The 15,743-nt window shown below is 40.5% G+C and overlaps 1 protein-coding gene across 1 annotated transcript; it reads left to right on the plus strand.

Moving 5' to 3' along the window:
- The first annotated feature begins 9,428 nt into the window (after positions 1–9,428).
- On the plus strand, positions 9,429–10,349 carry LOC101595718 (taste receptor type 2 member 140-like). Its single transcript, XM_004672340.2, has one exon. The coding sequence runs from the start codon at positions 9,429–9,431 to the stop codon at positions 10,347–10,349; it is 921 nt and encodes a 306-aa protein (XP_004672397.2).
- Positions 10,350–15,743: the final 5,394 nt, after the last annotated feature.

Consider the following 15,743-nt stretch of genomic DNA (forward strand, 5'->3'; position numbering starts at 1 on the left):
GACTATGACCTAGAACTGAATTCATTGGAAATAACAGCATAGGCATGTATAGATTCACTAGTAGGGAATTACCTTTGAGGATACATTGATCAAAGCACAGAGATAGATACAATTATGTCTAATTTGTCCCAGTTTTTCATGAATGAAAATTAAAAGAAAATATAACAACTTCTTCTAAATTCAACTAAGTACATTAATGATTCTGAAGTCAAAGCACTGCCCCTCAACGTGGCAATCAGGTTCGCATTGCTGGCAGAAATCACCTGACCAAGAGCAGCTTGTGGGGCAAAGGGGTTTATTTTGCCTTACAGACTCAAGAGGAAGCTCCCTGATGGCAGGGAAAGTGATGGCATGAGCAGAGGATGGACATCACCTCCTGGCCAACATCAGGTGGACAATAGGCACAGGAGAGTGGGCCAAACACTGGCAAGGGGAAGCTGGCTGTAATACACGTAATCCCATACTGAACAATACACTCCCTTCAGGAGGCTTTAATTCCCAAATCTCCACCAGCTGGGAACCTGGCATTCAGAACACCTAAGTTTATGGGGGACACCTGAATCAAATCACTACACCCAGGAACTGACTTGTTCCTTTGTTTTCTAGATGTAGTTTTGCTAACTATTCTCCTTGCTTTCATCCTGCCTTTAAGACTGTCTTTCTCTTGGAGCTGTTCTTCAGGCCCAGACCTGAAGTGTTTGCCAGCTAGAGTAATGGGAGCTGTGGTGAGGCTCAGGGAATCTCCTTAGGGTGGATCAAATTATTACTGTGGAATCTGTGTCTTTGCAAAACTCCATGAACTTCCAAAATGAGTGCCCGCATCACACAGCCCACCTCCAGGGTTCGCCTTGCTCTGCTGTCTGCCCTGACCTCACCTGTGTTGTCTGGAAGGAGCCACTTGAGCCTGGACTTCCAGTGTCCTGGTAGGTTTGCATCTCTCTTTCTTGGAGTTTTCCTTAAGAATTTTTAATGGCTGGGAATGGTGATGCACAACTTTAATCCCAGCACTGGGGAGGCAGAAATAGGAGGATGGCTGTGAGTTCAAGGCCAGCCTGAGACTACATGGTGAATTTAAGGCCAGCTTGGGCTAGAGCAGTACCCTACCTCAAGAAACCAAAAATACAATACAATACAATATAATACAATAAAATCAGCAAAGTGAATTCTAGGTCAGCCTGAGTAGGAGTGAGACCCTACCTTGAAAAAATTCCTCCCCAAAAAGAATTTTCAATGTCCTTTTAAGCAGTTCCTCCTATAAATGTAGGATATTTATGAGAACTTTGAAAGTCCCCAGGACTTAAGCAGTTTGCTAAGCAACATTACAGGGTGTGAGCTTGGTGTCAGCCCCACACGCAGAAATCCGGTGTCTTTCTGGGCTATCTCTGAGATTTATAGCACATGTATTTCTTCTGTCTCTAGCACTTTGTTGAATTTTTCTTTGGCCACTATTTTACCCCTTAACAATCAAAAAAGAAAACTTCTACCTTGTTTTAAGCACAGTTTCCTGTAAGCCATTGAGTTCATCAGGCTAGGTGTAGTGCAGACTTTCAAAGACTCTCCTGTCTGGACATTCTGTTTTGCTGTAGCCACACTATGATCACATATGCCAACACGGCAGAGTCTGGCTTTATGTAGGTTCAGGGAATCTGAACTTAGATCCTCACATGTGTATTGTATTACATGCTTTGGTTGCAGGACGTGGAGAAACAAAGCGGGAACTGTGATGCAACCCTCCTCCACGGTGGTTAGCCCTCATCGCACCAGAAGGTGCTCCACAGTCGGCTGGCCGAGGAGCCGACAACAGTCTTAATTGTGAACACTGCGTGCTACACTAACAACGTATCAGGCAAGATGTGTCCCTGGTGCAATGTGGTGTAACCTTTGTGGGGTAACTAATCACCTTTGGATTGGATTTGAGGACTTCTCCAAGGAGTAAATTCATGTCTGGTACTGTAAACCTGGTTAAAAGCCCATGACTCTGACTGAGAAGGGCATAGACCCTGGAAGAAAGCTACTACATTGGTTTTCTAAATGGAAAGAATGTGTCTGCCAAACTGTCTTCTAAATTTCTGTGTCTATTCCATACATGAGTTCTCCTCTCATTGGTAAAGACACTTTGTATTTCCCCCAGTGGACAGATTTTCTGCAGAGACTTATAACTGGTCAAAGTGCTGAGAATAACTGACTGTTGAGTGCTCATCTCTAAATTTAACATCTATTTTACCCCATCCAAGGCTCAGGCAACATCACTGAAGAAGGGCCAGAAAGAATATGAGCCAAAAAAAGAAGAGAAGTGTTATGAGTCCTGTCTTGCGGATGTGACTTAACCATGTAACTGTAGCACTTGTGAACTCAGTCCCTATGGTTACTTGGGCAATACCTGCACAAGATTGGGTCTGTTGCCATTCCTTCATGGTTGGAGGAAGGGCTCATAAAGCTCTCCCTCTTGCTGAGCAGCTACTGACAGTTGAAGGTTTCTGGTGGAGGTAGAGACATTTCCTGCAGTGGTGTAGCCACTAGTGAGTAGCCTGTGCTTCAATGAATAACCCCTCACCTATGCTCATATAAACAACCTTAATTAAACTTATTGGGTCACCAAAAAGGACATGAAAGTTGGAAGACTACTTGAGAAGAGTAGGGGATTCAGTAGGAGGAGTGGGAGAGGGTAATTGTGGAATGTGAATATGATTAAATATATATACAGGTATGAAATCATCAATCAATGAATAAAATCTGAACAAAATGCATTGTGGTCTATCATTGGCAGAAACAGTTGGAAGTGAGGAGGATTTAAGTTATCCATGGTCCTTTAGAGAAACTTTAAATAGAGATATGGGTTAAAAGCAAGGTAGATTTTTCTTGATAGGTAGTCAGCAGGCGACTGGGACCCAGAAATATGGACGTTTCCTAGCTTGCCCTAGAAGCACAGAACTCCCACATGATTTAGTCTCATCCAAGATGGCAACCTCCTAGGCTTTCCTCAGCAATAGAAACAGCAACAGCTTCTGGTTTCTTCTTAGTTTCATAGGCTTAGTCCTCCTAGGTGGGCCCTTCTTGAGCCAGTGCTCATCCTGGGCTTACCAAACATCAGGATTTTCCCAACATACGTGAGCCTGTTGATGAGGCTCAATCTAATTGCATGTATGATTCATATGAATGTTAAGTCTCCCTTTCTCTTCTCTTTCCCATAGATTTTCTTCCTGAAGAGTGACTTTTCTCATTTAAGGGAGAGTGTTCCTAGCTGGCTGGGAAGAGGGGAACTTTGTGCTTGGTCATTTTCCTGCTTTGCTTTCCCATATTATCTTCACACTCCCTAAAATAAACCTCATAATTTATCCTTCTCTGAGTTCACATTTCCAATTATGTGCTAATTCTTAGCTAAGAGCTTGGAACTTGAAACCTTTTGTTGTGGGAGTTTTAAGCGCTGTCAGAGCTCTCCCACATCAATAACCCTTAGCAAATGTCCCCCAGAGTGGCTTGTATTGCAATAAAAATCTTTTATATTTTATTTTATTTATTTCTTTGAGATAGAGACAGAAATAGAGAGAAAAAGAAAGAAAGAATGGGTGCATCAGGGGCTCTAGCCATTGAAAATGAACTCCAGACCTGTGTGCCTCCTTGTGCATCTGGCTGACTTAGGTCCTGAGGAATTGAACCTGGATCCTTTGGTTTTGCAGACAAGTACGTTAACTGCTAAGCCATCTCTCCAGAGCCTGGAATAGAAATCTTTAACTATCCTAAAAGCATTGATATCTTTTAGTAGCAGTATGATATTGTCCCATGATTCTTTGTCCTGGGAGAAGCAGAACACTTCTCTTCACCCCAGAACAGTTGACAGGACAAAGTACTATTGGACCCAAACCAGTTTTGGTAAACCAATGAGTTTATAGAACCGGGTCAGGGTTTACTTACAGGAGCATGGGTGACTCACAGGGAGCTGCATCACCACAAAGCCTATCCCAGCATGGGTGACACTCACAGAAGCTAGCATCTCTATGGCAGGCTCACTGCAGAACCTGCATGCTGCTGGGCTGGTCAGCGCTTCCCCCCAAGCACCTGTTTCCACACTACATAACTTCAGGAAGGTGTCTTGTATCCTTTTTTCCCAGACTTATTGACCTCCTCAGTCTCCAGAGCCTCCCTCCTCCTTCAGGAGGGAATGTTTCAATTTAAAGAAAACTATTACACAATACTGGATGGAGTCTGCCTCTCAATAGTTGTTTACTGCTTCTATAACCTTGGGGAGTGGTCCTGTGATCTTTCACAGACTTGTCTCCTGATTCTCCTGAACCTCCCTTCTCCCTTGTAGTGGGAATGTTTCAATTTGGAGGAATTTACTAGATGACACAAATGCATGATAGAGTGACAAGTCATTCCCTTAAAAAAGAATTTTTGCCAGTGTACATCAGGCTATATGACTCTAAAAACACCACTGCCATTATAATTTCTGAATATCCTCAGGTTTGCCTCTCTTCTGTTATACTTGTATACTTTTATATTATTGTACATTATTCAAGGAATGCTTGACTTTCTGGTCTTAGGTGTGCATTCATACATTATCACTAGCAGATTGAACTTTGCACATTGTTAGTGTTACTGAGATCAGAGACTAGGGTGTGTAGGTGTGTGGCAGAGCACGTGTTAGCACAAGTGAGGCTCCAGCTTAGATCTCTGGTACCCCTAAAATAAGTCAACAATTAACACTAAAATGAGAGTCCAAGAAGTGATATACCCCTGACATAAAATAGTGAAGTATGGTATTATACTAAAAAGTTGCTTTTTTAATTTTTGTCAATAAGAATGTAGATTAAAGACATTCTCCAACTCTAGTCACACACAAGATATTCTGCTCACATCCTGGAATACATCTGAGAGTGCAATGTAAATTTATCTACAGTCATTTTACTTCCTGCAAGGTTTGGGCTGAGTCCAGATACTTTACTTTGATAGGGAAATGAGAATGAACACCACCCCACTTTTTTTTATTTTTATTTTTGGTAACGGTAAGTCTTCCCATACATCAGGAGTAGGCTATGAGTTTTCTTTACTGTCCATCATGAGGGGAGAGGTCCATAGCAGTCCCCTTGGCCCTGCTTTAACAAAGCCCCCTACACAACATATCAGGTGCCAAATTTGAGTATTTCAACTGGGTAGTCAGGATGGGTTCACAAAGTACAGTCCCACAGAGATCCACCTTTGGATGGAAGTGAGGCAAAACTCGAGAGCTTCTGCTGTTCTGGAGCACCCAGGTTGGGCATTAGACAAGTTTACTGTGGTCTCCACAAATTAGAATCGGATAAGGCTCCATATTTGAATGTCTAAGAGAATGAGGAGGTATGTCTTTCTCTCTGGGCACTGTTTGCTGGTAAGTAAGTGTCTATAAGTCTAGAGATCACTGGGAGGCAACACATGAATATTTGGTAGATACTCTGGTGCATTTCTGGGGTCCTTACCAAAGGGCCTTTCACGTTTCCTCCACCACTATACTTTTGTTCATCGAATTGGGTCAGTGTTAACTGGGTGTGGGGTTTTGATGTTCATCTTCAATGGCTTAGTTCAGCAATCAACATTTCATCTCTCTTTTCTCTTGGTTTTCAGTATTTATCCAATTTTACAGCCTACTCAACTGCTGCCACATGCACTTTCTTTTAAAGCCTATGACTCACACTGCCTGCTTCCCTGAATTTGTCCTTCTTTGGGTCATCAGTGACTATATCATCAGAATCTTCGCTTTTCATAAATTATAACAAATTTGTATATTTTCTAGGGCACCAACCTCTCCTAGTTGTGCCCTGACATCCCATTCAATCACTTTTGTTAGGGCTTGTGAACAATTACACAGACATGCATGAGGCTGGACTGTTCTATATGTCTATCTATCAATCAATCTATCTACCTATCTATCTATCTATCATCTGTTTTCTATCTTCTGTATTTTTTAAATTTTTTGTTTGATTATTTTTATTTATTTATTTGAGAGTGACAGACAGAGAGAGCCCCCTTGTGCATCTGGCTAACGTGGGTCCTTTTGGGTCCTGGGGAATCGAGCTTTGAACTGGGGTCCTTAGACTTCACAGGCAAGTGCCTAACTGCTGCAGCCCCTGACATTTGTCTTTGATGGTTCACATTTGTGGTCCACTTGGCAGGGCCTAGAATCACCTAGGAAATGAGCCTCTGGGCATGCCAGTGAGGCTGAATCTTGATAAGCTTAATTGAAGTGGGAAGAACCACATCGTGCCACTGCAGCAGCATTTCATGAGCTGGGCTGTATAAAAAGAAGAAAGCTGATCAAAGCTTTCCTGGATTTGCATGCAGTGTGACCAGACTTCTTCCCTCTTCTGCTATCGTGCCTTCCCTGCCATGACATAATGTAACACCTCAAAATTATAACCTGAATAAACCCTTTTCTTCCTTAACTTACTTCCTGTCAAGTATGTGGTTACAACAATAAGTAAAATGCCTAGTACCCTATGTCTGTCTGTCTTTCTATCTATCTATCTATCTATCTATCTATCTATCTATCTATCTATCTATCTATCTATCTATCTGGCCTCTGTCTCACAGTGTAAAACATGTTTATTCTTCTAATGTAAACAAGACATTGAGGTAAGAGGGAGGTCCCATAGTATCTGTACACTTCCAAAGATTGAGGGAGATAAAGATAATGCCAACAATATTTTGCTGGGATTTTCACTAAGTCAGAGTGGTGGAGATCTAGACCTTTATTGTGTTTTATCTAATATACATTATATTATATTATATTATATTATATTATATTATATTATATTATATATATCTTATATTATATTTTCATACATATACACATATATTCTGTTTTAAGGCAAGGGATAGATATAATTATGCATGTAGAGCAATGTGTAGAATTTTGTTGGATTAATCCATTTTGACTATTTTCTTTTTTTTTAAGTTATTTTTATTTATTTAAGAGTGACAGACAGAGAGAGAAAGAGGGGAACAGAGAGAGATTGAGAGAGAGAATGGACGCGCCAGGGCCTCCAGCCACTGCAAACGAACTCCAGACACATACGCCCTCTTGTGCATCTGGCTAACGTGGGTCCTGGGGAGTTGAGCCTCAAACTGGGTTCTTCAGGTTTCACAGGCAAGCGTTTAACCGCTAAGCCATCTCTCCAGCCCCATTTTGACTATTTTCATTTGGTACCATCCACATATAAATTTTGTCCAAGATGAAAAATTAAAATGAAGTTCACTAGTCATATCTGAATCTGCCAAAGCATCTCATTGATGTGGAGGGGAATGATCCTTCCTCTGCTCTTGGGAACAGACTTCCTGTTTTGCTTCCTGGACATCATTTCTGGGAATTTTCTCTATTGCCATTCTCACCTTGTTGGCAGATGATTGTCTTCCCTAGAAAATGTAATTCAAATGAAAGCCCAAGATGTTTCACCAGCAGGTATGAAAGGGAGGGTAGAAGGAAGCCCCTCAGGGCAAGCCCAGGCCCACTGAAACCCAGGTTCTGACATGTGGTCATTTTTTGTCTCAAACCCAAGAATAAAAGCATAAACTTTTCACAACAGAAGTGTAATGTCAGGTAGAAGTTTTACTTAAAAGTTGTCCATGATGATTTTTTTTATTGGTTGCTAAATATATGTCTCCCCCATCATAGGCATTTGTGAGCCTCGTCCACAGGATTGTTTTAGAGAATGGAAGAGGTGCCAAGGTATTAACAGAGCCACACCCAGTGACTTTCTCTGTTGTTTTGTTAATTTGTAACAGATGTTTTTCTAGTCTTTGGTGGTGTTTTCAGCTTCACCTTCTTTGGTTTTCCATCTGCTTGGAAAAAGTATGCGTCCTGCTATTTGTTCCTCATGTATTAGTTACTTTACTTGTTGTTAGGACAAACACCCGACAAAGCCACTGAAAAGCTGGGTGGGGGCACAGGTCTTTAGTCCCAGTTCTTGGCAGGCAGAGGTAGGAGGATCGCCATGAGTCTGAGGCCAGCCTGAGACTATATAGTGAATTCCAGGTCAGCCTGCGCTAGAGCAAGACCCTAGCTCGAAAAACAAAACAAAACAAAACAGCCACTGAAACCGGGGAGTTTTTTCTGCTTCATGGTTTGAGAACCTATCCCATATGGTTAGGAAGGCACAGCAGCAGATGGTGGGGTAGTGGATCGCATTTTGTCTGCAGTCAGGGAATAGAGCCATACGTGCTGAATGACCAGCACCGTTTCTCTTGCTTCCTCGGTCCAGGACTGCAGACAGTGAAATAGTGCTTGCCACAGTTAGCGTGAGTCTTCCAAGTTCCACTAACATAATCTCCAGACACCCTCACAGACAAACCCCAGAGATTAGTCTTTTGGTGATTCTAAATGCTGTCAATTTGACTGCATTAACTACCCACGCCCATGCAGAGCAGACAGCTTCTCAGCTTTACCCACCTGTTACCGGCAGTTGCAGTCCTGCGGCAGAGTTGGTGAGAGGTGAAGAGAGGTGAGTAATATCCGAAGGGCTTTGGTAGGGACCGGCCCTACTGCACCAAGGATAGGAAGACAAGGAGGATTGTAACTTCATGTCTACTTTACCTGCGTATAGTAAATGTCCTATGCTTATGTAATATTTACTTTCCATAGTATAATATTCACTTGGAAGCATCTTTTACTTATCATGGTATTATGCCTAGTTTACATGCAAGTTAAATGCTAAATTCATGCAAAGCACAGAACTATTGAAGAGGAAAGAGAAAGTAAAATGGCCTTAGTAAGTCTATGTTTTTCTGTTTTTGTACCTGCACTTCTAAAGAGCAAACTATTACATAAATATTATTCTCAGTACTCTGTTTTGTAGAAATGATGACATCTAGGACACTATGACACTTTGTAGGCTGATCTTAGGATAATATTTTCATGATTTTCTATATGCATACATATGACTATCTATTATCTATCTATATATCATAAAATTATTAATCCTTCATTCCATATACCTCTTTAAATTCTTGTCTGTTAGTTGTGTTAAAGATCTGTAACATTAGTTGTCCTGAAAGCAAGTGTCCAGATTAAAATATGTCCACAGGGATAAAAAGAAAAACAATGCAAATAAATATATCTTTCTTTGCATAATAGCGTATGAGAGTTCAGCGTTCCCTTCATCTTCCAACTCTAGCAAGTTCCAGGCAGCTTAGTGCAGAGAATCTAGGAGCTAGATGAGGCTCAGGTAGATGGTCTGGGAGAAGGCAATAGCTTTCTGAAGCAAACTTTGAAACTAGTTATTTTGCATTAAATGCATGAAATCTTAAAGGGAGACTTTTTTTCTTTTTTTACTTTTCAGTTATCAAATAGCATCTTAAGTGACTGCAGTAAAAACAAAAAAAAAAACAAAAAAAACAAAAAAAAACCTACAGCAGTGATAAGAGACATTGGCAGTCTCTCACAAGAGGGTGGTGGTGTCATGAAGTACCCATTTAGCATCATTTTGATTGTGGAGTTTATCATTGGAAGTTTGATAAATGGCTTCATAGTCCTAGTAAACTGCATGGACTGGGTCAGAAGAAGGAAGATCTCCTCAGTAGATCAAATCCTCACAGCTCTGGCCATCTCCAGAATTGTTCTGCTCTGGCTGGTCGTAACAAGTATATTGTTGTCTCTTCATAGATCAGTAAAAGTGACAAGCAAAATGGTAAGAATGATCAATATTTTCTGGATTGTGACCAATCATTTCAACCTTTGGCTCTCTACAAACCTTAGCATCTTTTATGTTCTCAAGATAATCCATTTTCCTAACTCTGTCTTTCTGTACCTGAAGCGGAGAGTTATGAAGGTGGTCTCAGTGACGCTGCTGCTGTCTTTGGTGCTCTTGTTGGTAAATATTGTGGAAATCAACACTCAGATAGATGTCTGGGTCGACCTGTCGAAAAGAAATTTGTCTTACAATTCCAGCTCGAGGAAGTCTGCTCAAGTCTCCAAACTTACACTCACCAACACTCTATTTACATGCATACCCTTTACTGTGTCCCTGAAAGCCTTCCTCCTGCTCATAATCTCCCTGAGGAAACATCACAAGAAGGTTCAACGCAACGCCCAAGGATGCAGAGATCCCAGCACCACGGCCCATGTCAGAGCCCTGAAGACTATGTTTGCCTTCCTCTTGATATATACAATCTTTTTATTTTCTAATTTAATGCAAATTCATATTTTTGAACTTCTGGACAAGCGTGTGGTTATTTTTACTGGTATGACTGTTGGATTAGCTTTTCCCCTGGGCCATTCATGTATCCTGATATTTGGTAACCATAAGCTGAGACAGGCAGCTCTTTTGGTGCTGTGGTGGCTGATGCTCAGGGCCAAACATACGGGACCCTGCACTCCCTAGTACGTTTTGGGGGCCATCCTGTGTATTCTGCAGGAGAATCAGTCCCCCAAACCTATTTCATGTAATAAGTGCATTCTTTCCCTTTATTCTTCCACTGTATGTGTCATTATGAAATTTATAAACATGTATTTGGAATTAGCATTGAACAGACACATTACAAACTCAGTAGTAGATTTACAAATGTGTATGTTCACAGACGGACAAAGAGAGAAATCAGTGTAGGCTACTTGAGTATGAGATCTTTGTAAACAGGTATTATTAATTTTTGTGTTCATCACTATAGTATAAATTAAAATTCTCAGAGAACAAGTTACACCTATACTAATGATTCTGGAAGTTAGATTAACTGATTATAATTGTGGAGCATTAGAAGGATACAGATTTGAAGCCAAATTATCTTGGGCTCTGTTTAGTCTCTTTAATAGACATTCATTGCCTCCCTCTGTGTAGACTATTGTGTAAAGCCTTTGAAATACATTCTCAGCACACCATTAGTTTCCTAAAACCCAAATGTTAAGAATGTCATCAGATAACATCTGAAACCTATAGCAGAATTTTTTTCCCCTCTTTGCTGTAACCTTCCTACCTATTGCCCCTACCAGTGTATCTGTCTGCGGCTTCGATTTGTTCTGACATAAAAGCTCATGTAATGACTTCCATGGTGGAACATATTATTTGGATAACTTGAATTTTATTCCTGGGCCATAGTGACTAATTCATATTTATCTCTGACTTAACAAACTATCACTCAATAGTTTTGAGGTAAGAGATGTGTTTTTACATTTTTTTTTGTTTATTTATTTGAGAGCAAAGGACAGACAGAGAGAGAAAGAGGCGGGTGGTGGGGGGAGATGGCACATCAGGGCCTCCAGCCACTGGAAACGAACTCCAGACACATGCATCCCCTTGTGCATCTGGCTTACATGGATCCTGGTGAATCAAGCCTTGAATCAGGATCCTGAGACATCACAGCAAGCATTTAACCACTAAGCTATCTCTCCAGCCCAAGAGCTGTGTTTTATACTGATAGCAATTTCAAGATCTAAAATGAGAATATTATTTGAGATATATGATTATGCATGTGACATCGTTGCTAAGATACATTGTTATAATTTAAACCCATGTGAATATTTTTGAGAGACTTTATCACCTAGCTCATGTTGATCTTGAACTCACCATATAGTTGAAAATGACGTTGAACTTCTTCGATATTCCTGTCTCAATCTCCCCAAGTGCTGTGATTATAAAAGTGTGCACCACTATGAATAGTTTATGTAGTGCTGTGGATTCAACCCAGGGCGTTATTTAAGCAATCTATTTTCTGAGCCTCAGTCCAAAAGTGTCTTCAGTGAAGATGTATAGACCAGAAGTGAGGAAGCAAATAAAAGTCAGATTTTCTGCCAGGCATGATGGTGCACACCTTTAATCCCAGCACTCGGGAGGCAGAGGTAGGAGGATTGCCATGAGTTTGAGGCCACCCTAAAACTACATAGTGAATTCCAGGTTAGCCTGAACTAGAAGTGAAACCCTACCTCAAAAAACCAAAAAAAGAAAAAAAAAGTCAGATTTTTCTAATCCATAATCCCAAATACAAAACCCAATTTATTAATAAACTTAAAGAATTATGAGGATTCACAAGGCTGTTTATTGCTGTTCCCATATAGGTAATGTTAGTTTTAGTGTCATGCATGAATCTTGAAGCATAAGCATAATTATTTTACATTAAGAAATACACTGTATTTTAAAATGTGTACAATAATGCTGTCAGTTTTCACCCACAAGGTTACCGAGTCTTGTGTGATGATATTCTTTCAACTGATTATGGTGGGATGATGATTTTTCTTGTTCTTTATGCCATTACCTATCTGCTTTAGCAGGTTAGAAAATAATCAGGTTGTGAAAGAAAAGGAATTTCATGTAATTTGACCACAACATACTTTCATGAACTTTGCCTGAGTGTAAGCTAGTCTTATTGTTTACAGGAAAAAAATGAAAGGAAAATAAAATGAAATAAGGCCATGAATTTTAATGGATATAAAATTTTTAAAAATTAAATTCAGTGGATGAGAAAGGAGAAATGATCATATATCCTGTCTTCAATGTTGCCAACTCTTCAGTAAGAGAGAATAGTAAATATTTTTAGGAATGAAAAATTATTTATTCAGACTTAATTCCACAAAGAAATGCTTTCAAAAAACTGCAGTTTGTGTTAAGTATAAGTATTATTATAGTCCTACTTTGTTCATTAAAAATTATGGAAAGAGGGCTGGAGATATGGCTTAGCAATTAAGTGCTTGCCTGTGAAGCCTAAGGACCCCGGTTCAAGGCTCACTTCCCCAGGTCCCACGTTAGCCAGATGCACAAGGGGGTGCATGCATCTGGAGTTCGTTTGCAGAGGCTGGAAGCCCTGGCGCGCCCATTCTCTCTCTCTCCCTCTATCTGTCTTTCTCTCTGTGTCTGTCGCTCTCAAATAAATAAATAAATAAATAATTTTAAAAAATTAAAAAAAAATTATGGAAAGAGTGGAAGAGCCACCGGATGGGAGGGAATATCCAGAGGCATTGCACACCCTACAACGGCTGACTTCTGCTCCCACAACTCATAACCCACAAGACCCTGGTGCATACCAGCAACCCCACCAAGGAGGGCCCTCAGTGGCATGGGGGTAGGCAGGAGGGAAGTGATGCTACCAGCACATGATGTGTCCATACAAAGTCTCTACTTAATAAAAAAAAAAAAAAGCTTAACATGTTGTTTAAGTATTTCTGGAAACATTTTAATTAGGTGCTATAAAATAAAAATTGGACATATGTAATGGTCACTTAAAAGAGGAAGCTATAGTAGTTATATGGCAAATGAATGTACAATACAGCAGCCAGTACTTTCCTGTGTATAACAATATTTTTCTTTTGAAGAAAACGAGGTTCTGACATGTTATAAAAACCTTAACTAGAAGTACATGAAGAAGAAACAAAGAGCTGCAGTATCACCCTAGGCAGAGTGATCTCCCCAAGCTTAGCAGAAACAGCAAGAAGAGTGAGGGTGCCCAGAGCAGTCTGGAGTGTGATGGGTGTGATAGGGTGAATAGAACGCGATGGCTGTAGTACAACGTGCAATTCTGAAACTGAGGTTGGATGTACTTGGCTAATGTGTAACAAACGATACAAGATTTTGTTTGTTTGTTTGTTTGTTTGTTTGTTGAATTAGAAGCAAGCTGTTTTACCAAACTACCACGTCCACATTCCGTTTCAAACTCATTCTTTTGTCTTTTTGCAGAGAGAGCACAATATCATTTGCATACACTATTTTCCTTTTTGGTGTTGATTTACATCATGAAATGGTTTGAACATTCAAAACGCTATAATTGTGGTGTTAATTGGTATCTGTGAATGGAGTGTTTGCTCATCATTTGTCAATAAACACTGCTGACTTTAGCTCCAGGATAAAAAGTTTGTAAAATTACCTTCAAAGAGTATCTTTATATTTTCTGATGAAATGTGCTCAGGTATCAAATGTGAACTGTTATTTATAAAGATGACTTTATAGTTCCCTTTCTTCTGACCAACTGAAGCCATGCTGCATGCTAATGTGTCGTGTTAAACACTTTGTCCCCCGCCCCACTGCATGTCACTGTTGGAAATTCTACTGTACAAAACCTTCTAACAACAACGGCAAAACAGACAGAAAGAACAGGCAGACAAAACAACCCTGTACTCTTTTGGCGTCTAGGTTGTGTACTTGGTTTAAGTGCAACATCATATATTTACTACTATTTGTTTATATTGTACTAAAACTGTCTGTGAGCAGCTTTACCCAGAACAGGAAGCAAATTTTAGCCGTGGGATGGCTGAGCTCAGGGAGCCCTGGCTGCGTTCTCTTAGCCATGTCATGCACGTGTGTGTGTGTGTGTGTGTGTGTGTGTGTGGCTGGGGGGGCGGTAACTTTTGGGCAAGATGATTACTTCAATGACAGTTTTTTTTTTAAATTTTATTTATTTATTTGAGAGCAACAGACACAGAGAGAAAAACAGATAGAGGGAGAGAGAGAGAATGGGCGCGCCAGGGCTTCCAGCCTCTGCAAACGAACTCCAGACGCCTGCGCCCCCTTGTGCATCTGGCTAACGTGGGACCTGGGGAACCAAGCCTCGAACCGGGGTCCTTAGGCTTCACAGGCAAGCGCTTAACCGCTAAGCCATCTCTCCAGCCCTTCAATGATAGTTTTTATATTTACTCCTTTGTGTTCTGTAAAATTACCTTTACTTTTTCTAAACAATCCCTCATTACTCCCTATTATAATAAAATATTTTTATTTATTTATCAGAGAGAGAGACAAAGAAAAGAGACAGAAACAGAGACAGAGTGAGTATGTATGGGAATGCCAGGGCCTCTTGAAGCTACAAATGAACACCAAATGCATATATTACTTTGGGCATCTGACTTAACAGGGGCACTGGGGAATTGAACCATCTCTGTAGTCCTAAAGTATTCTTTATGTGAAATGCTTGCTGGTGAAATTCCTATATAGTTTATATTAACAGGTGTTTATCATTTGATCAACTTCTTCAGAGCTACTATATGTGGAGGCAAAAATACCAAATAAAAGGAGTATGTTAGTCAAAATAACAACTAATGTTTCCTGTTGACATGGAGACACCTTTATGCTAGAAGAAGTATTATGAAAATCTCCGTTGTAACACTATTGGCCAGTACTATGAAAGAAGACTTTTAAATTAAGTAGAAATTTTGTATGGGCACATCATATGTTGGTACCATCATTTCCCTCCCCCGCCCCCACTTCACTGAGAGCCCTCCTTAGTGGGATTTCTAGTATTTACCATGGAGATGTGGGTTATGAGTTGTGAACAGCAGTCAGTCAGTTTTTTTTTTGTTTTTCTTTTTTTGTGGTGGGGACAATGTCTCTGGATATTCCCTCCCACCCAGTAGCTCTTATATTCTTTCCATCTCCCCTCTTCAAAATTCTCTGAGCCTTGGTGGGTGCACTTTCAGTCTACTTTAGTGTTACCTCTCAGCAGCTTCGGGGTTTTGGCCTTGGTGTGTTTTGGGCATCGTCAGTGTCTGTCTCCATCACCCTGGCCCAGGTTGTCAGGGTGTCAGCCGAAGCAGTACTCTTGTTCATCTTGCCAGTTCCTCTGTGGTTTCCCCTGGCCCTAGCTGATGTGCCTGGGGTAGTTCATCTCCAGCTAGGGAGTCAGTTATCCTTGGCTTATTGATAGATTAAATATGTATTTTAAAAACATGAAAGTTTGAATGAAAATAGCATAACACATTCATTTGTCTTGCAAGAAGTAGATTCCAATATAATCCACAAAGAAAGTAGTAAGTGGGCTGGAGAGATGGCTTAGCGGTTAAGCGCTTGCCTGTGAAGCCTAAGGAC

The sequence above is a fragment of the Jaculus jaculus genome, chromosome 23 (assembly GCF_020740685.1).
Source record: "Jaculus jaculus isolate mJacJac1 chromosome 23, mJacJac1.mat.Y.cur, whole genome shotgun sequence".
Lineage (NCBI taxonomy): Eukaryota > Metazoa > Chordata > Mammalia > Rodentia > Dipodidae > Jaculus > Jaculus jaculus.